Source organism: Ursus maritimus, unplaced genomic scaffold (assembly GCF_017311325.1).
Source record: "Ursus maritimus isolate PB19 unplaced genomic scaffold, ASM1731132v1 scaffold_1, whole genome shotgun sequence".
Classification (NCBI taxonomy): Eukaryota; Metazoa; Chordata; class Mammalia; order Carnivora; family Ursidae; genus Ursus; species Ursus maritimus.
Window position 1 is genome coordinate 34,118,084 of NW_024423343.1, and position 20,435 is coordinate 34,138,518.

General features: G+C 41.6%; 1 protein-coding gene across 10 annotated transcripts in view; it reads right to left on the reverse strand.

Annotated features, from left to right (window-relative positions):
• The window catches only part of LOC103659730 (aldehyde oxidase), a 161,516-nt gene that overhangs the window by 110,461 nt on the left and 30,620 nt on the right, over positions 1-20,435 (reverse strand). For all 10 annotated transcript variants that reach the window (XR_005837875.1, XR_005837867.1, XR_005837866.1 and 7 more), the window contains exons 16-20: positions 17,037-17,129; positions 13,228-13,397; positions 12,469-12,595; positions 9,675-9,797; positions 5,875-5,971 (exon numbers count right to left, since the gene is read on the reverse strand). Coding sequence is in view for 1 of the 10 variants with exons in the window: in XM_040642184.1 (XP_040498118.1) it covers positions 5,875-5,971; positions 9,675-9,797; positions 12,469-12,595; positions 13,228-13,397; positions 17,037-17,129 (610 nt within the window). In the remaining 9 variants the exon portion in view is untranslated. The remainder of the gene's footprint in view (positions 1-5,874; positions 5,972-9,674; positions 9,798-12,468; positions 12,596-13,227; positions 13,398-17,036; positions 17,130-20,435) is intronic.

Genomic DNA, 20,435 nt, shown 5'->3' on the forward strand with positions numbered 1-20,435 from the left:
TCAAAACACTTTGGCAAGGAGATTTCTGGTACAAGATGAGATGAGGTAAATGCACTTCTCTTGGTTCCTTCTACTAAGTACAGCAAAAGAAATATAAGACCCTGAAAGGTAGAGAGAAGAAGGCAGACCAGCTAGGAAGTTTGGGATCCAAGGAGAGACACATAGTGAGTTCAGTGAGTTATGTTCTTTGTTGTTGCTGTTTGCTTCATATATCCCTGATTTGGTAACAGAGAAGCCAGCAATCCCAAAATACCAATAGGAAAAGACAGAAAGAAAAGTCCCAAGAAAAGCCTAAGAACCAAGAGATGGGAAACCTAGCAAGAAAACTTTAACACAGTAACCATTCTACTCCAGTGAAAAAACTATAGCCCCATTTCTATCTGCAAAAGTTGGGTGGAAAAATCTAGACTTCCACCCCTGTCAGGCTTTAATGAGATGCCCCAAACCCTGTGTTGTGGTGCTATCACTGGAAACCACAAGAGGAACCTGGACTTCCACCCTTCACCCAGCAATAACAAGGCAGCAACCCCCTTTTCTCCACCAACAAGGGGTCAGAGGAGTTCTGGTAAAACAGAAGATTTAAATAAGATCCAGGGTCTTACAACATAATAGTCAAATGACCAGGATACAACTGAAAATCGCTCGTTATACCAAAAACTCAACTTGAATGAGAAAAGACAATCAACAGATGCCAACACGGAGATGACACAGATGTTGGAATTACCTAACAAGGATTTTAAAGCAGCCATCATAAAAATGCTTCAGTGGCGTGTACATAGACACTTAAAAGAAATGGAAAAATGGAAAATTTCAGCAAAGAAACAGAAGATACAAAAAGAGCCAAATGGAAATTTTAGAACTAAGAAATACTACAACCAAAATTTAAGAGGCTCAGTGGAAAAGCTCAACAACAGAATGGAGAGAACAGAGGAAATAATCAGTAATCAAGAACATAAAACAACAGGAATTGCCTAACCTGAACACTGGAAAGAAAAGAGACTGAAAGGACAATGAGCAGAGCGTCAGGACCCTGTGTGACTATAAAAAGATTGAACATTTGGGTCATTGACATCAAATACTTACAGGAATAATGCCTGAAAATTTCCTAAACTTGGCAAAAGACACAAACCTACAGATTCAAGAAGCTGAGTGAATATTTGAAAATATGATAAATCCATAGAAATCCATGCCACGACACCTCAGAGTCAAACTTCTGCAAAGTAAAAATAAGAAAACATCTTGGAAGCAGAGAAAAACACTACCTCGCCTGGAGGGGGAAGATACTTCACAAGGCAGATTTCTCATCAGAAACCATGGAGACCAGAGGAAAGGTACATCTTTTTTCAATTGCTAAAAGACCTGGAAATTCAGAAATCTATATCCAGCAAAAATTCTTCAAGAATGAAAAAGAAATCAAGACATTCTTAGATGAAGGAAACTAAGAAATTGTCTTAAACAGATCTATCCTAAAATAATGGCTAAAGACAGTTTTTGAAACAGACAAGAAATGATTTTTTTAAAGGAATCTTAGAACACCAGGAAGGAGAGAGAACAATGGAAAGACTACAAATACAGGTAAACACAATAGACTTTCCTTCTCCTCCTGAATTTTACAAATTGCATTGAAAGCAAAATTATAACATTGTTAGTACTCAGAGTATAAAAAGGAAATTTTTAAAGACTATTATAAATGAAAGAGTAAAAGGATGTGACGAAAGGTAAGATTTTGATGCACAAACTGCTAAAATGTTGCTATCAGATATATTGTAATATATATTTATAATATATTATTATATATATGTAAAATTTACACCAGAACTACCACCAGAAAAACTAGACAAAGAGGTACACTCAGAAACACTACAGACAGATCAAAATGGAGTTCTGAAAAATATTCAACTAAGCCACTGGAAGATAGGGAGAAAAAATGAAACAGAAGAAAACAGAATACAGTTATGACCAGCCATCATGTTAGGTGAAAGGCAGAACTTTAAAAAATTAAAAATCTATCCAGTAACAGTGATTTGCAGGTGGTTTAAGGGAGATTCCCAAGGAAATTTTTTGTATTGGAGTCTGGATTTCCTATCTTATCCAAAATCTGAATAAAGAAAAATTATAGAAAAATGAGATTATGCTTCATTTATAAAATATAAAAATTAAAATGTCAAAAACTCAAATATCAATTTTATTTTATTTTTTTAAAGATTTTATTTATTTATTTGACAGAGGGAGAGAGGAAGAGATAGAGAGCATGAGCGGGGTGAGGGGCAGAGAAAGAGAGAGAAGCAGACTCCCCACTGAGCAGGGAGCCCGATGTGGGGCTCAATCCCAGGACTCTGGGATCATGACCTGAGCTGAAGGCAGACGCTTAACTGACTGAGCCACCCAGGCATCCCTCAAATCCCAATTTCAATGTAAGTTTTTATCAAAGACCTGCACATCGAAAAATCCACTTGTCAGTGGGCTCAGATTCATGATTTCCCATATTAGTGTTCCCGCTGATCCACTCAGAATTTATTTTGTTAAATACCTACTTCACTTAAAACATGAAAAGCAAAAAACTATTAGAGCTGTTTCTGCTCATACCTGGCAAGCAAGCCAAGTTTTAGACTCTGTTAGATTGCACGGTGCACCCTGCAGCTCTTCCCCCATGGGGCCCTCCCTCTCTTCCTCTCAGGGTGTTGCTCTCAACTAATTTGATCAGCTAATCCCTGAGATAAAATATTATTCCACTTTGGGTTTAGGAGTGATTCCTCTGGGCACATTTCCATTTTAATAAGAAGCCCTTAAAGCCATTAGAATATGTAGGAGTCTATCTGTATTATGCCCAGTAGGACAGGATGCAGGGAAGATAATCTCAGTGTCAGGGCTCCTAGATCTCTCACAAATCCTGCTGTACGGATTGCCTTCTGTGCTCTCCAGTGTAAAGCCCATCCCGGCTAACAGAATTTTAGAGAAATGAGAAGTGGCATCATGTAGAGAGAGATGTTCATCTCAGGGTTGGGAAATGAGATCAGTGTGATTCCTGCTCAATCACACGTCTCTCAGCCTCGGCTGGCTTATTTATGAATGGTTTTTAGTGCCCTCCCAGTGCTATGACATCAGGGCTAGGAAGGAGCAAAATATATTTTCACAGAGGATAAAAACAAACAATAATCTCATTCCTTCAAGAAAACAGTCTAAGACTTGATGTCGTTAGTGCTCTATATAGTTTATCTTTTAAATATTTGTTTTTCTTAGAGCACTTATTTTCCTAAGGGGCAGAGTGCTGTTAGGACTATCACCTCCAGTTACCTCTCTCTGAAATAAGGGGCCAAAAATTAATTCAAATGACAACTGCATTGTAAGAAAAAAAATAGCTCACACTAGTGAGTCAAGAAGACGAAAACTTAAAAGTAGTATAAAATGTCCCTTTTAAAGCATCCTGTATCACTTTTATATTTATCTGTAGGGTAAGGGCCAGGATACAAACTAAAATTCAAGTGAGAGACAGACTGAATAATTACTTAATTGAATTAAATGATAAAATAAGATGTCAAGGGAAAGAACAACAACTGGATTCACACAAAAACACACATGACAAGAACAGAGGCAAAAACATATTATGGTCCAAGTGCAGGAACCCCCTAAAAATGGATATTTCCAAGATGCTCACACCATCATCTCTTTATGCTAAAAATGCTCCCTCTTCATCTCCCAGAAAACAGACCCATCCTTCACATTTCACTAATCCTAAGAATCACCTGGAACACTGTGCAAACTTGTCAAAAGCACATTCCTGTGCTACCCTGGATCCTCCAATTCCAGAATTACAGAAAGGAGGCACAGGAATCCCCAGGCAGGTGTCATAAATGTCTCCCACTGGGAGACACCGGGAAACAGCAGGTGTGCTAAACGAGCACCTGCCAGCGTGCGGCTCAGTAGAAGACAGTGAAATAGTGTCTGGAGAACAACAGAAACATCTAAGCCTAGCAGTAATTATCGCTCACAGTTATGGATCTACTATGTGCCAAGCTCTGCGCCAAGCACACTTATGTTATCTCTTAGAACCTTCACAACGGATCTCTGAGATCAGGATTATTTTATTCATATAATTTTAAAGCAAGGAGATGGGAGGGAGATCATTAGGAGAAGGAAGGGTAAAATGAAGGGGGGGAAAATGGAGGGGGAGATGAACCATGAGAGACTATGGACTCTGAGAAACAAACTGAGTGTTTCAGAGGGGAGGGGAGAAGGGGATGGGTTAACCCTGTGATGGGTATTAAGGAGGGCACGTATTGCATGGAGCACTGGGTGTTATACACAAACAATGAATCATGGAACACTACCTCAAAAACTAAGGATGTACTGTATGGTGACTAACCTATCATAATAAAATAGATAACTAACTAACTAACTAACTAACTAAATAAATAAATAAATAAAGCAAGGAGATGGGCCCTGCCAAGTCACACAGCTGATAAGACGGCCAGAACACCGGCAGGGTGATGGCGCAAGGTGCTTCCAGGCAATGTCACCCAGGCACCTTGTGACCACGTTCTGGTTTAATACAGCTGTGGAGTTAAGAAACATGATGGAACTTGACCTCAAGTGGTTGGGCTGATTATCCCTGACAGAGCTCTGGCTGCAGGCGTAGGGGTGGTATGTCGTAGGATTCTTCTGAGCTTGGGATCAGGGTTGGAGACAAAAATTAGGGTGATGGTAGTTTCAAACACACACTAGATGCCAATACCCTGGAAATTCACTTAAAGACAGACAGCGCCAAATGAGATATTCTCTGCCCTGAGATGTGATACAAAAGCCCCTACACACCCAGCAACACATCTGGGTAAATGAGACCTTGCACGGCAGGCGCTAAGGATGGCTTTTTAGCGTGGATGACAGCAGAGCCTAGCGGGGAAAGTATGTGTTACTTATGACCCATGGTACATTTTTTTTCCTGCTATGAAGGACATGACTGAGACAAGTGGCAAAATCTGAATACGGTCTGTTGATGAAGTGATAGTACTGTGTCGATGTGAACGTTTTGATTTTGATAACTGTTTAAGTAAGAGAATATTCTTGCTCTTGGGAACTACACACTAGTATTTAGGGGTAAACGAGCATGTAACTTACTCTCAAATGGCTCAGAAAAAATGTGTGTGTGTGTGCACAGAAAGAGAGAAAATGATTAAGCAAGTACAGTCAAGTATTAATAATCAGGGAATCTGAATAGAGTGGGAGTTTCTTTCATGTTTCTGCAACTTTTCTGTAAATTTAAAATTATTTCAAAATTAAAAGTTACAAAAATTTTATTGGAAAATTCAAATCAACTATTTTCTAAGAAAAATTTCATTTTAATTACACATATACATGATGGAAGGAAGTCTAGAAGGAAGGGAGGGAGAAGTCAGAGAAAGGATGGAAGAGAAAGAAACATGGGCTTTGGAAATCCTAAGAAAAGCTATGAATTCGACCAGCTTTGTCACTTAGCAGCTGTTGTATGACTGTGCTCGTGCTCTGTAAGCACACTGAGCCTCAGTTTCCCAACCTGCACGGTGGTTATGAGCAGGAAAAGAGACAACATCATATAAAAACTGAGGCCATGATGGGGCAGGTGGTCTGCACACAGTATAGGGGGCTGGGCCTCCCACTTTGCCTCCCTGCTGTGCTCTACACACACACACACACACACATACACACACACACACACACACACACACCTGCAGACAGAGGGAAATGCACGTGTGAATGAAGTGCGTGTTCGGGAGGAGCAACGTCCCCCTCGGCGGATTTCTAGATGATTTCTGAAAGGTAAAGGCAGCATTAAACTAGACATGTTCAGAAGCCTTCTGGGCTGCTTCCCCTCTCCTCACTTTTTTCAGAAAGCTTTACCTTCTAAAATGTGATCAACCACTTTAAATGCTTCATCCACATTTCCATATTCCAGTTTCCTCTCTGGTTCGAAGAAGGAGTTGTGCTGTATGGCTTCCTAGAGAGAACAGAAAATTGAGGCTCTGTGGGCCAGAGATCCAGCCCTCTGGCAGCAGTCCCCTCCGTGGGGTATGGGCTGAGTTGGGGCAGAACTTCTCCTGCTCTGGAATCCCACCCTCTTTCATTCAGCACAATCCCAGCGACGAGCTAAGAACCAGCCTTCAGAGAGACTCTTTACAGAGCCAGTACAAATGTGCCCATCGAGTCAAAAGAGAGTACGCTCAGGAAAAAACCCAGCATGTAAGGTGGTCCCGGAATGGAACTAATATTTTTCCAGGAAGACTGTACTATTCATTCCACAACCCATTGTATGAAGCCAAGGTCACACAGCACATGGGTTCAGAGCTTGGGACTCTGGACCCAGTCAGAATTATGTCCATTGTCTCCATTTACTACCTGTTTGACTGGGGGCCTGTTATCTCTTCACTCTGAGCCTCATCTGTAGAATGGAGATACAGTTGTGCACATAGCTCCAGTAGAGTTGTGTGGATAAAATGAAATAAGACATGTAAAGAGCTCACATGGCATGTAATAAATGCTCAATAAATGCTAGCTGAAGACATTCCAGTGATAAGGATCATGGTGGGCCTGCCTGCCAGCCCCACGCTCCTCTTTTGGGAGGACGAGCTCAGCATTTGCACAGGGCAGTAGAGCACCTGGGACTCCAGCCCCGGAAGTGAGATTCCATTACAAGCCCAGTCTGGGTACCACAAACCCACTTACACGCTGGGTCCTATTGGCTTCCCCTGGGTAGGAAATGAGACAGTGCTGGGCACACACCCTAGGGGATGCAGCTACAATCATCTAGGCTGTTTTTTTTTTAGCTTTTCTAGGAATTTATCTTGCTGTAATCCCTGCGTCCACTGGCAAATGTGACATGCCAGCTCCTGCCAACATTACCCACCATGGATTCGTGGTGGTACCATGAAATTCCAGCCTGCTGGCAGCTAGGAATTCTCCTAACTCTGGTTCCCTCTGGCCACTAGGAGATATTTAGAACTATCAGCATACTTGGCAGCGCTGTTGTATTGGGATCCTACCATTTCCTCCATTCAAAAAGTGGGTTCATTTGTTTTTACCATCATGGGACCCAGGTTCCTTGATAGAGGGTTTGTTGATTGCTTCTATTTCTGACTAGCTGTGTGATGGTGTGAACTGTCTTCTTGCCTCCTCATCAGAATAAGAATAATATCGGTTTTTCCTCACGGGACTGTCGTGAGCATTTAGTGAGTTAATGTATAAAACCTGTTTTGACCTGTGGTGAACTCTGTGGAAGTCTTAGCTACGGTCATGTTGTTGATCATGATGGCTGCTAGAAGATTCTGGCTGGGGGCATGTTTTTCTCACTGTGGCCATCAGCCTGATCCCTTCAGCCAAGAGTTTTGATAGAGTTTCCCCATTCAAACTATTAAACATTCTAGAAAGCATTAGCTTGGTTAAACCTCAGTGCTAGTGACAGAGATACATTTATTTTTTAGATTGATAACACAGTTCCTTTTAGAATGAATTTATATGCCTTTCTTATTAATCTAAGATTCAGATACTCAGGTTGAAAACAGAAGTTAAGTTTTATAAATCCTATTTTTTAAAGTTTAATCTTTTTCCACTTCACTTGCTGCTTCCTTTTTGGGTAACTTGGAGACAATTTCCCAAATATTTCTTGGTCGAAAAAGTGACGAAAAAAAATTTGTAATGTGTACAGAGCTGGGCATATTTCCCTGCTAAAAATTTTGATTAAATCCAGTCTGATCCAGCCAATTGACCTTGGAGAACTTGAACTCTGATAAAAATGTGAGGCAGCTCTTCTCCACATGTCAAAGTTCGGTGTTTGATGCTGGTATTCGCTGGCAAATAACTGGGGACCTGGCAGGGGAAGGGAGGAAGGGCCAGGGGACGGTGGCATCTGTGTGCTTGTCTGGAAATTTATTTGGCTGGAAGGTGGGGGCAGGGAAGGGAAGACATTTAGTCACCAGTACTGGGCAAAGGACTGTAAACAAAATTTGGATGAAGTATCATGTAAATAATTTCTTATGAAGAATAAATTCAGGAATAATTTCTTGTTTAGAAGTACCTCTGAAAAAAGACAATTATCATATGGTTTCACTCATTTATGGAACATAAGGAATAGCAGGGAGATTGGTAGGAGAAGGAAGGGAAGAATGAAGGGGGGGTAAACAGAAGGGGGAATGAACCACGAGAGACTATGGACTCTGGAAACAAACTGAGGGCTTCAGAGGGGAGGGGGGTGGGGGAATGGGATAGGCTGGTGATGGGTAGTAAGGAGGGCACATATTGCATGGAGCACTGGGTGTTATATGCAAACAATGAATCATGGAACATTACATCAAAAACTAAGGATATACTGTATGGTGACTAACATAACATAATAAAAAATTATTATAAAAAAAAGAATAAGTCATACCATATCACTCTCCTGCTTAAAAAAAAAAAGAAGTACCTCTGAAACAAAATGCTGGGAAATGAGTGTATGAAGTGGGCACATCTGACTAAGAAGGGAAGAGAATGTTTGAATCTGAAACTGGCCAGGAAAATTTGGGAAGCTTTATCATTCCTTGACTCCAGCTTAACTTCTGTGTGTTTGTCTTCTTGACATGATTTTATTTTGACTTTAAAACACTGAGGACACCGTCCAGAAACAAATGCTACGTTTCTAGGAGTAAATCAGCATGATAGGAAACACACCAAGGCCAAGTTCTTCTGGAGACACTCATCTGAGCCAAGTCAGTTTCTCATTCTCTGCCACAGGGCATGCTGGTCACCTGGAGAGCACCTGATTCGTTCGTTGTGAGGATAATATATTCCCAGAGTCCGTGGAGTCTGTCTGTGCTGAATCTAATCTATTCATGCTGCCTTCCCAACTTGCATGGTTTCGTTATTTAGTAAATTATAAGAACCAATGAAATGGATGCCAAAGAACACCCTATCATTTCATGGAGATGAGTCCTACAATCTTTGTAAATTTCTAACTCCTTTCAAAAAAACAGGATAGAAAATGCAACATTCCAATTTGTTTAAGTGGCCAAAACACCTATAGGCATCGTGGAATTCTATTCCTCATACTCATTTAAGATCTGTGCTAAAGAATCTAAAGCTAGTGTCTCCAATATTTGCTTCACAGAGCATCTTGCTGGTTGCTGCACATCCCTGAGATGGTCAGGGTGCAGGTGAACTCAGGGGCCCGGACACCATTGGCTGCCCATACAGCACTCCTCTCACCTGTCCCCTTCAGTGATGAGATTTCTGCTCACGTCTCCATCCCCTCTCATCCCCCTGTAGCCCACACACTTCAAAGAAATCTAACCCCCAGCAGTAACCAACGGGTCTGCCATTCCTCCAGCTAATCATTCATTCAGAGATGAACCTGTGACCTAAGCGGCCTGATAAGGCTGAATCTCAGGACTCGAGCTTGGAATGCTGGGACAATGCTGCTCTCTCTCACTCCCTGGACATGGACGGGAAGCACCTGGCTGCCATCCTGTGACTACAGGGGATAAGGCCTGGACTGCGGGCAGCAGACAGGAAAGGCACAACACCAGGTTCTTTGCTGACACTGCTACGGTCCGGGGCCAACAAAGCCCCTACATAGTGAAGTCAGAGATTCTTTCCTGTTACTGTAGCCAAAAGCATTTTAACGGATCCACCAGTGAAATGTGTTTTTCTGATACCATTGAATTCATTACCTCAATTGTCAGGATCAGTGGCTGCAAATCTTGGTAGACAACCTTCACTCGCTTGGCCGCTTGCTTTGCCTGAACCTCGGACTCTGCGATCACAGCACAGACAAGCTGGCCCACACAGGACACCTACAACACAGACAGACTTCTGTTCTCAGGGAACGCAGGCACTAGGCCCCTCCTTTCATTTCTTTTCCTCCTCCTCCTCGCCCCCCGCCCAAGCACAGAGCTGGACACACAGTACATAACCCCTTCACATGTGCAGTGCGGCTATTAACAAAGGCTCTGGTGAGAAAGCGCATTTGTCAGAGCTGGTCTGATGACCCCAGTGGTAGAGGAGGCCACTGACAAGACCTGATCACCGGTTGACCCTTGAGCTTGACCCAGGCAGATGGAGGCTCCTCACTCCTTCCCCGTCCTTAGAATTTATGGTTTCCACTGGGAACCGTGTCAAGGATGGAGCCTTGAGAGAGCAAGGTGTGGTATAGACCATCTGAATGGCACACGTGACTGAACCCAGTTAAGGCCCCTATACATACAAACTTTTAAGATCCTGGCAGACAGGTGCAGAGATCTAGTCTTGTGATGACCCAAGATAAGCCTCAGAATTTCCCTTTCTTATTAAAACCACTACCTACCAAGCTGGAGGGGTCTGCCTCTTTCAGCGGTTCCCTTTTGCCCTGTGTGTATGGGGACCAGCTGGGAACCAACGCCCAGGTGCTAGGGGAGTTCAGGTCTTTGTGCTGCGCCACTGGCAGAAGTGGCTGAAGAGGAGCAGGAGTGACTGTCACACAGCAGACTCAGGCTCCAGGCCAACCCACTGGGGCTGTGGAGAGGCCGAGGGCCAGCTGGCCTAGGAGAGCCAGTCACATGGCTCGACCTGCGGCTGCTGCCATGATCAGGGCCATCCTGAGAGGAAGCTTCTGGAAAGGGAGGACCAGAAAATCATAGCCCATCTCATCAGAGACGACAGAGGGAGAAAATGAAAACACAACACTGCTAGTGAGCAAATCTCTTTCCCAAACCTTGGTGAGCACAGGCTTTTCATCAAGAGACTGAGCCTGTACTAGCCAAGACATAAGCAAGCACAGGGCATCCCCTTCATCACTTCACCTGCAGATGGGGCCGGTGGCCTAAGGAGTTCACACACAGATCAGGGCAGAAAGTTGATGGGAACAAAAAAATACGGCTCCAGAAAGGTAAAATAGGACTAGAAGAATTCACCATGACTGCTCCACTCTCTCTCACCTTATACCATGATCACAATTCAAATTCAATCACTCATTTTAAAACTGACTTTTAACTATTAAATCTTTTCTACAAGCACATAATAGTTTTGTCATCAGAAAAAATGGTAGTAAAAAAGTTAAGTCTAGCATACGTGCATGTGTACACACCCACACACAAAAGTGTGTTTGCTAGGTGTGGGTGGGTGGGGACAGTGGGGAGATAAATGAAGAAGAATGGTGAAATGCCGACAATTGAAGCTGGGTGATGGGTCTATGGGGATTCATTGTACTATTTTCCATTTTTACATACGTTTGAAAGTTCTACAATGAAAAGATTTTTTAAAGGCATAACTTAAAAAAGGAATTAAACTAACAAAGGCACTGCCGATGCTCCACGCTCCACTCTGCACGGATGCCTGGGTTTACCACCGTGACCTGGCACACAGACGTGCCCAAGGTGCTCGTCAGCATATGCGCACGCCCCAGAGGAAGTGCTGCGGTGCAGCTCAGAAGGGTTTTGCTTGTTTAATTAACATTCTGCAAAGGCCATAATTCTCACTGTCTTCTGCCAGTCCCACACAGCCCTGCCTTGGGAGAGTTTCAACCTCCTCTTTACACGGAGTCATCAAACTTTCATTTTTATCAACTGAATCAGCCAGCAAGAGCCAGAAGTAGGGACTCTGTAAAAGGAGCAAGCTCTTTTGGGTCAACACTGAGCTCAGAAGTCTGAGTTAGGNNNNCTGAACACTGCCCTTGTTGCATTTTCTGAAAACTTAAGATAAAATAGCCAGATCATTTTGAATCATCTGAAACTTTTAAATGGCAACAGTGCTATCATTGTTCCTGTACCCTGCTACAGGGGAAGCAGTGTGTGCAATATGCAAATGAACCAGACATAGGGTTTCACTCAAGGATGTTTACAAGGTAGGGGAAATACGTAAGACAAAGAAATAAATAAATAAGCTTAATGGAAAGTAGGAAGTGCATTAAGATTCACTTCACCTTCTCCTCTGGACTTTTAAGCTCTGTGAGGGCAAGGACCACTTGGGTCTTACTCAGCTATGGTGGCCAGCCACTTTAGATGCTCACTTAAAAACGCCTGTTGAATACATGGCAGTATAAATGAATGAGTCAGACTGAGTTCAGAGAGGGAGACAGAATTCTTGTATTAAAGGATAAGAAAAGGGGCACCTGGGTGGCTCAGTCAGTTAAGCGTCCAACTCTTGATTTCGGCACCAGTCATGAAATTGAGCCCCACATCCAGCTCCATACTGGGTGTGGAGTCTGCTTAAGATTCCTCTCTTTTCTCTCTCCCTCTGCCACCACCCCCCCAGTAGTAAGATTACTACTAGAAAATAGGAAAACACCAAGTATCTTTTATAGAACTGGTCAACTTTTTTTCTTATGTGGAAAATGAATATATCTGAATTCATTCACCATTAGAATACGGTGTTTCAAAGAATTACTGGAATCCTTTACAACGTGCCAAGTTTGATGCCATCTTTAAAGAATATAGGCAATGCCATTAACTGAGGAAATTATTTTTGAAACAGAAAGCAAAAATGCTGTACCTCCTCTGTCCTCAGAAGTTTCTCCGGTTCGCTTAAAATGCAGAAGGAGTTGACACCACGAAGATGTTCCTCAGTCACAATGTCCACCACGCCAGGCAGGCTGAGAGCTTCTGACAAATCAATAGACCTAGACGAGAACAGAGCAGGTCCTCAGAGACCCCCCAGCCTGAAGACCACGGAGAATATGTTTAATTGGAGAATAAGATACTCGAGTGGTAAGATACATCCAGCTCTAATAGTTCTCTGCCAGACAAATTCCCGGGACAATGAAGCCATTACCTGAACTTGAATGAAGCTGACCTTGAGCAATGCAGGGGTTAGGGGGACTGTTCCCCTACAGAGTGGAAAATCTGCATATGACATTTACTCCTCTGAAACTTAACTACAATAGCCTACTGTTGACCAGAGCCTTAATAACATCAAAAGTGAATGAACACATATTTCATATGTTACATGTATTATATACTGTATTTTTACAATAAAGCAAGCTGGAGAAAAGAAAATGTTTTCATAGTACTAGCATTTAAAAAAAACCATATATAAGTGGACCTGCACAGTTCAAACCCGTGTTGTTCAAGGGTCAACCGTATATGGAGGGACAAATTGTAGTAAATCCTACATTTTGATCTACTTTCCCCTCCCAGTCTGCATTGGATATTGCCGACAAATAGCCTATCCTCTTTGTATCATTACTTATCACTTATGTGACTTAGATGAAAAGGCAATCATTAATGTCTACTTACGAACTTTATCACTTACACAATCTTAGCATGAGCTCTTGAACTTGTCACAAAGGACAAGAAAAGTTCCCGGTCCACTGTAGGCATGTCGTCACAGTAGATGGCTTCACCCGTGGCATGCTTAATACCAGACAGATGCATGATGGGTTGGCCAATTGGGTCTTGAGGAAGGTTCTTTGAGTCTACATTCTGTTTAATCAATAACCAACATGTCATTTTTATAATCATTTTTATAATATTATGCACATCTCCCATAAGAGGGTAGCTATATAATTTATATCCAAACCAGAACACTCTGAAATGGAAAATAGTCACTATTAATAATAATACCAGGATAACAAGCCTATTTCAGTAATTTAGTAGGCAAACTGGGAGGTATAGTCAGGATATTGTTCTTATTTTTTTTCCTATTTTTTCTAAACATAGAACACATATATCTCTAATGCAAATTTCATTTATGTAAGTAAATGAATATAAATATTTCTTCCTAAAAATGTAAAATCATATCCTCTTGTTAATGCTCCCATAGTTCTTCCAATTTTATTATCAAAATAGTTTTACCATTGTATCTAAGCAACACCATATATAACATTTTTCAGAAGAGCATGATGGTATCATGACTATGTTTTAAAAAATATTGAGGGCATGCTATCAACAAGAAGAGCCCTTTTTTTTTCGATTCCAAGGGAGGAAGTTAAGAAATAATTGGTAAAACTCATAACTTAGACAATCCTGATAAAGAATGAAGGCAAAGGGACCTGCATTCTGAGGAATGATTTACTAGTGTTACTCTTTCTTAGAGATCCGTGGAATAGAATGTCTTGCTACTGGTTCTCTAAATACCTTAAATATGTTTCATTAACCAAAGTGGACATTAAAAAACATGATGTCTTCCCCAGGATTTCAAATATGAGAGAGTTGTTAGCTTTCCTGGTTGGTTGGTTATCAGGAGAAGAAATGGGCATATGAAGAAAGAAGGGTTAAGGGACAGGACAGAGACCAAGCTCAGAGCCCAGCATGAAGGCTATGGCTGCTAAGGGGCCTGGGGATGACAGAGTGGGTGGTGGAAATTCCAGGATGAAGATAATTGAGATATGCAGTCTGCGATGCCTTTTGCTGTTCATGGGACTCAAGAAGAGTGGTCCTGGTTCACAGTCAATCTACCTGAGGGACTCAAAAAATAAACCCTTGGCTTGAGATAGATCAGACGCTGTCCTGGCAGGGGCAGGCCTGGAACATCAAGAGGGCAGAGGAAAGTGGTACGTGTAATTTGAAAACATGTCCAGCATTTTTATTGGTTACTTGGAAAAAATAAAAACCTACTGACTTCATAATATAAATGACAGTAAAATATCAGCCAAATATTGACTGACAGTTATATGCAGACAGTAGAGTGTTTTCTAAAATTAACTTGGCATACGACATGTGTGGGATGCTATGAACTTGCTTCTATCTCACACAAAGTTTACTGTTTTACAGTAAGATACACACTTACTGATAGGCATTTTTTTGTTTTAGTGTCCATATTTGTTTCATTTAAATGTAAACCTCAATTTTGTAGTTACTAGAACATAAAGCACAACTAGGAAGCAGAAGATTATGAAGAAAAATGATTTAGGACTTGACCCAGACACTGTTAAATATAGGCAGACATTTGGGCCATGAATGTAGGGAAAGAGGGAAACCAAAGGAAGTTTTACATATGGGGGTTCAGGCATGGAAGGGGATCTGAAACAGCTCGGCCACACACCAACCCCAGTGACATAGCTCATCGCTCTGCTCTCAGCACGGAGTGCTCGGCGGGCCTTTGGTCTCTCTCCTTTGAGAAGCTGAGGTGGTGATCAAGAGGAAAAAATGTAATGAGGGCTCCATCAAGTATGGTTTTTTGTGTTCCAGATGGTAAGGATCAACTCCCTCTGTAAAATACCCCTCACGTGCTGTGCTAGGACTCTGTGGTGGGCTCGCAACTTGAACATCTGAGTGAAAAACCAAACACATCTTTTTTTTTTAATCCTAAAACACTTTTCCCACCTTGAAGAGCAAAATTCCAGGTAATTCATAAGCTTAAATATTAAGGAAACACATCCCTAAGTACCTGTGAAGGCTCTGGGAGTTTTCTATGACATAACACTTTTTATCATCAATTATAAAACACATCATAGCATTGAAAAAATTCGAAATCCTGCTGTGTGAAGACTGAGAAAAGACTGAAGAAAAATTCCCAAATACACCTTTTTCCTAGTTTATAATAAAAAAGGCAGTTGATTGTTTTAGCTGAAGATACAACACTTTTTTTGTTTGTTTGTTTGGTAGTCAGTTGGGGTGAATCTACCTGGAAAGAGGCTCTACCAGACTCCTGACTTCTGCTTGTTATGTGGCTGAAGGGACCACGGAGGAACGAGTTTGTCTCGTCAAGCTGGTGATCTCCTGAAATGGTGTCAAAATGCTTTCAAAGCAAATGAACTGATTTGGGGAAAAATGTTTGCCCTGAGTGCTGAAGATGCCCTAGCAATGAAGATTATTTGTGTGTAAGAAACCACAGGAAAACAAAAAGAAAACTCGTCTGTGTGGGAGATAAACTGCTTCCAAAACTCGGCCTTGCAATCTATAATAACAAGCTCCCTTTTATGACTATCAACGGTGTGAAGACTGTCACTTTTCTTCAGATGATTTGAATGCCCATTAATTTGTTGTTGTTGTTTCTTTCTGAGGTTTATTCCATTGTCAAGGTAACGTTAGGGTATTTATAAGCTGAAGGTTGCAGCTTCCATATTTTGCAGAACACCAGGAAAGATGGCAGCTTTTTAAAACTTTCAATATCATCACTTTCAATGGAGTTTCATGTCCTTGAATTCTTGAACATCCTGAACCTAAAACCTCAAGAGATATATACCAACTGCAACGCTCATTATGACATCCTGTCAGCTTTTACAACTAAACCCAACAATAGATTCGATGAACTGATGCTTTCAAAAGCCTCGTCATGTTCTTGACTTAATAAAACTCTCAAGGTAGTTTCTTGATAATAATTTCAAGGGAAAAACACATCATATCTTATTCAGTTTATCAAGAGAATGACTTCAGATGGCATTTTTATGATGCTGTGGTAGAAAACTCCACTTGAAAGTGGTGAGGAATTCTGTCCTAATAGTGAGCTTTCATTCGGAGAGCTTGAATAGCTCTTGGAACTTTGATTCAACTCTAAATGTAAATCACAGAAAAGAGACCTGGAGAATAGAGACTGGGGAAGCAAACATTTTTTTTTATTTAAATTCAGTTAGCCAACATGTAGTACATCATCGGTCTCAGATGTAGAGTTCAACAATGTATCCGTTGTGTATAGAATTGTTTATTCAAAAAAAGGTAAATCGGTAGCTCTTTTGAAAAACCATTACTGCATTTTCACCAACCTCCAAGGGCTGTGTTTCCTGCTCTGCTATAAATGAAATCAAAGCAGCTGCCTGGCCTTGACACAGAACGTGACTTTGGTTGCGCTCTGACTTTCACAACGCCAAGGGCAGAAAGCGTGTGGCAAACTAGCCGGCTCATGCCTGTCAGTGGTACAAAGCCACAGAGCAAAACACACGAATTTCAAGATCAAAATAGACATTTTTTAAAAAATTGCCATTGCTAGTTTTATTTTTCGCCAAAACTTTTCCTTGAGTTTGAAATTTGAATTAACACGAAAGAAGGCTGAGTTCACCAGAAGGGGAGCTCGAGCTTATAAAGCTTGAGAATCACTGTGAAGTAAGTGGAGTGTCCAGGTGAAGGAGTTATAGGCCAGGCCCTCTGAACTAAAAAAAAAAAAAAAAAAAAAATGCCACTAACCTCGTACTTTAATGTACTGCAGTGATGTCCGGAATGAAGATCTTCTAAAGCACTCTCATACTTGTCTGCAAGGCCAGGAGAGCGAACAGGGTCCTGAAAAGTAGAACCTTGGTAGATATTTAAAATAGGCCAGGACGGTCTTGGAAGGGCAGCTACCATGGTTCTTAACAAGGAGCTCTACTCGGAGTCTAACATTTAGGAAGTGTTTGCTTTGTGCAGAACCCTGGAGGTAGAAGCAGCTCTCTGACCACCAGGATACATGTTCTGGAAGGCCCATTCATACGGCTCCATTTTATGAGGCGCCAAGTGAATACAGATCACTGACTTCCAACATCTTTATGTTTCTTATGGTTCTCTCATATGCTTTCCTAAATGATCTGGGGACTCATAAACCAATTAAACAGGAAGCTAGGACCTAAGTAAATAAAATAGAAAGGAAGAGAATACTCCAGCCGGGGATAAGTGAGAGCCAAAGCACAGCATTGCGAAGGAATGTGAAACTCTGTGTTGTACCACCTGGCCAACGGGAGAGGACGGAAAATGCAGAGGCTATATGCCTCCCACAACCCGCACGAGGAACACTTCCAAGGACTGAGAGAAATGGATCACTGGGTCTTTAAGCAAGACTTTAAACAGTACACCTAAAGATTAGTTTTTACAATTAAAAAATTTTTAATGTAAAATTAAAGCCAACAAAGGCTACTATTTTTAATAATAGGACAATATTGACTAGAGGAGGTTGAATGGAAGTCATAAGACTACAAGGTAGAAGTTTGTATCACTTGATTCACCCAACAAATTGTATTAGTTTGGTATTAATTGGAAGAGTCTACAGTTGGCTTTATTTTTTCCTCTTTTGATTGCCTGGTGAGAGTATGTCGCTTATACATTGGCAATCTGCCATTCTCAGAAACTGAATATAACCCTTCTCCATCTATAATGAAAAAATACCCTCAGAAGCAATATTAAGAGAAAACTTTGCGACTCTTATTGAAGTGATCATACTAATTTCTATACCATATTAAGAACATTCTTGGCTTCTGGTCTAGTTTGGTCAGCTGGTTGTAGCATGGGATTAATGAGACCAGTACGCTTCAAGTTCCCTTTGGGTCTAGAAAATTTTTCAGAGAAATCCTTTTAGTTGTGTCCTCCCTAGCCAACAATCTTTAACTGTTCAGCACAAGGGAGGCCACACAAAAGAACGCCAGGGTGATCACTACTATCACCAAGACGACTAAAGGCAGTCTTTCCATGTTCCTCTGAAGCACTCAGGACCTACTGAGCCCTTTTCCTGTGATGACCCATTTCACCATAACCTTGTGGAGTGGCTGCCATCATCACCTTATAGGTGAAAGAAATGAAGCTGACTCTTTGGGCAACTAATCTTTGACAAAGCAGGAAAAAACATCCAGTGGAAAAAAGACAGTCTCTTCAATAAACGGTGCTGGGAAAATTGGACAGCTATATGCAAAAGAATGAAACTTGACCGCTCTCTCACACCATACACAAAGATAAACTCCAAATGTACGAAAGACCTCGATGTGAGACAGGAATCCATCAAAATCCTAGAGGAGAACATAGGCTGCAACCTCTTTGACATCGGCCACAGCAACTTTTTTCATGACACATCTCCAAAGGCAAGAGAAACAAAAGATAAAATGAACTTGTGGGACTTCATCAAGATAAAAAGCTTCTGCACAGCCAAGAAAACAGTCAAAAAAACTAAGAGGCAGCTCACAGAATGGGAGAAGATATTTGCAAATGACACTACAGATAAAAGATTAGTATCCAAGATCTACAAAGAACTTCTCAAACTCAATATATGGGAAACAAATAATCAAATAAAAAAATGGGCAGAAGATACGAACAGACACTTTTCCAATGAAGACATACAAATGGCTAACAGACACATGAAAAAATGTTCAAAATCATTAGCCATCAGGGAAATTCAAATCAAAACCACACTAAGATACCACCTTAGGCCAGTTAGAATGGCAAAAATTGACAAGGCAGGAAACAACAAATGTTGGAGAGGATGTGGAGAAAGGGGATCCCTCTTACACTGTTGGTGGGAATGCAAGTTGGTATAGCCACTTTGGAAAACAGTGTGGAGGTCCCTTAAAAAGTTAAAAATTGAGCTACCCTATGACCCAGCCATTGCACTACTGGGTATTTACCCCAAAGATACAGACGTAGTGAAGAGAAGGGCCATATGCACCCCAGTGTTCATAGCAGCATTGTTCACAATAGCTAAATTGTGGAAGGAGCCGAGATGCCCTTCAACAGATGACTGGATTAAGAAGACGTGGTCCATATATACAATGGGATATTACTCAGCCATCAGAAAAAATGATTACACAACATTTGCAGCAACATGGACGGGACTGGAGGAGATTATGCTAAGTGAAATTTTCACTGAGCATAGAAAGACAATTATCATACGGTTTCACTCATTTATGGAACATAAAAAATAGGAAGATCGGTAGGAAAGGAAGGGAAGAATGAAGGGGGGATAAATAGAAGGGGGAATGAACCATGAGAGACTGTGGACTCTGGGAAACAAACTGAGGGCGCCAGAGGGGTGGGGTGGGGGACTGGGATAGGCCGGTGATGGGTATTAAGGAGGGCACATATTGCATGGTGCACTGGGTGTTATACGCAAATAATGAATCATGGAACATTACATCAAAAACTAAGGATGTACTGTATGGTGACTAATATAACATAATAAAAATTATTTAAAAAAATGAAACTGAATCCAGAGAAGAGAGTCAAATGCGTGAAGGTGACCCTCAACAAGGGTCTGAGGGGAAAATATGTCCAAATCATGAACGAGCTTTCTGCACACCACCTGGACAAACAACAGTCAGAAGCACAATAGCTGAGTAGTGTTAAACAAAAACCTGCACAGGTCTGCGCTCTACTTGCAAATCTTCCAGTGCACAAGCCATCAGCAGCCAGCCTGGACGTGGTCCAGCAAGCCCAAGTGTTTTTACTTTGGGGCGTGTCCCTCTATTCTATAGCTGTTGGGCACTGGGTTATTGAGCCCACTTTGGATATCACCAGAGCCCTCTGTTCTGGGAAAGCTAATACGTGGTCAGTTCCATTTACCATCCTCTTCAGAATCTGCAACACTTCTAGGTAGAACTTGAAGAGGAAGCTGACGATGAGAGTCCTCTTGAACTCCACCCTCCCGCCCGGAGCTGAGCCTGGAAGGGTAACTTCGTCCAGAACCAGCCTGCAAGCTACGTCCAGCATCTCCTCATTCCAGGGCCTATGGAACCAAAAAGAAGACTCCTAGCTGACAAGACTCATTACCTCGCAGGCTCAGCTCTTGTGTGAGACAACGAATGACAGTGAAATGCAGGGAATAAGAGTACAAGCTCTATAGCTGGGCAA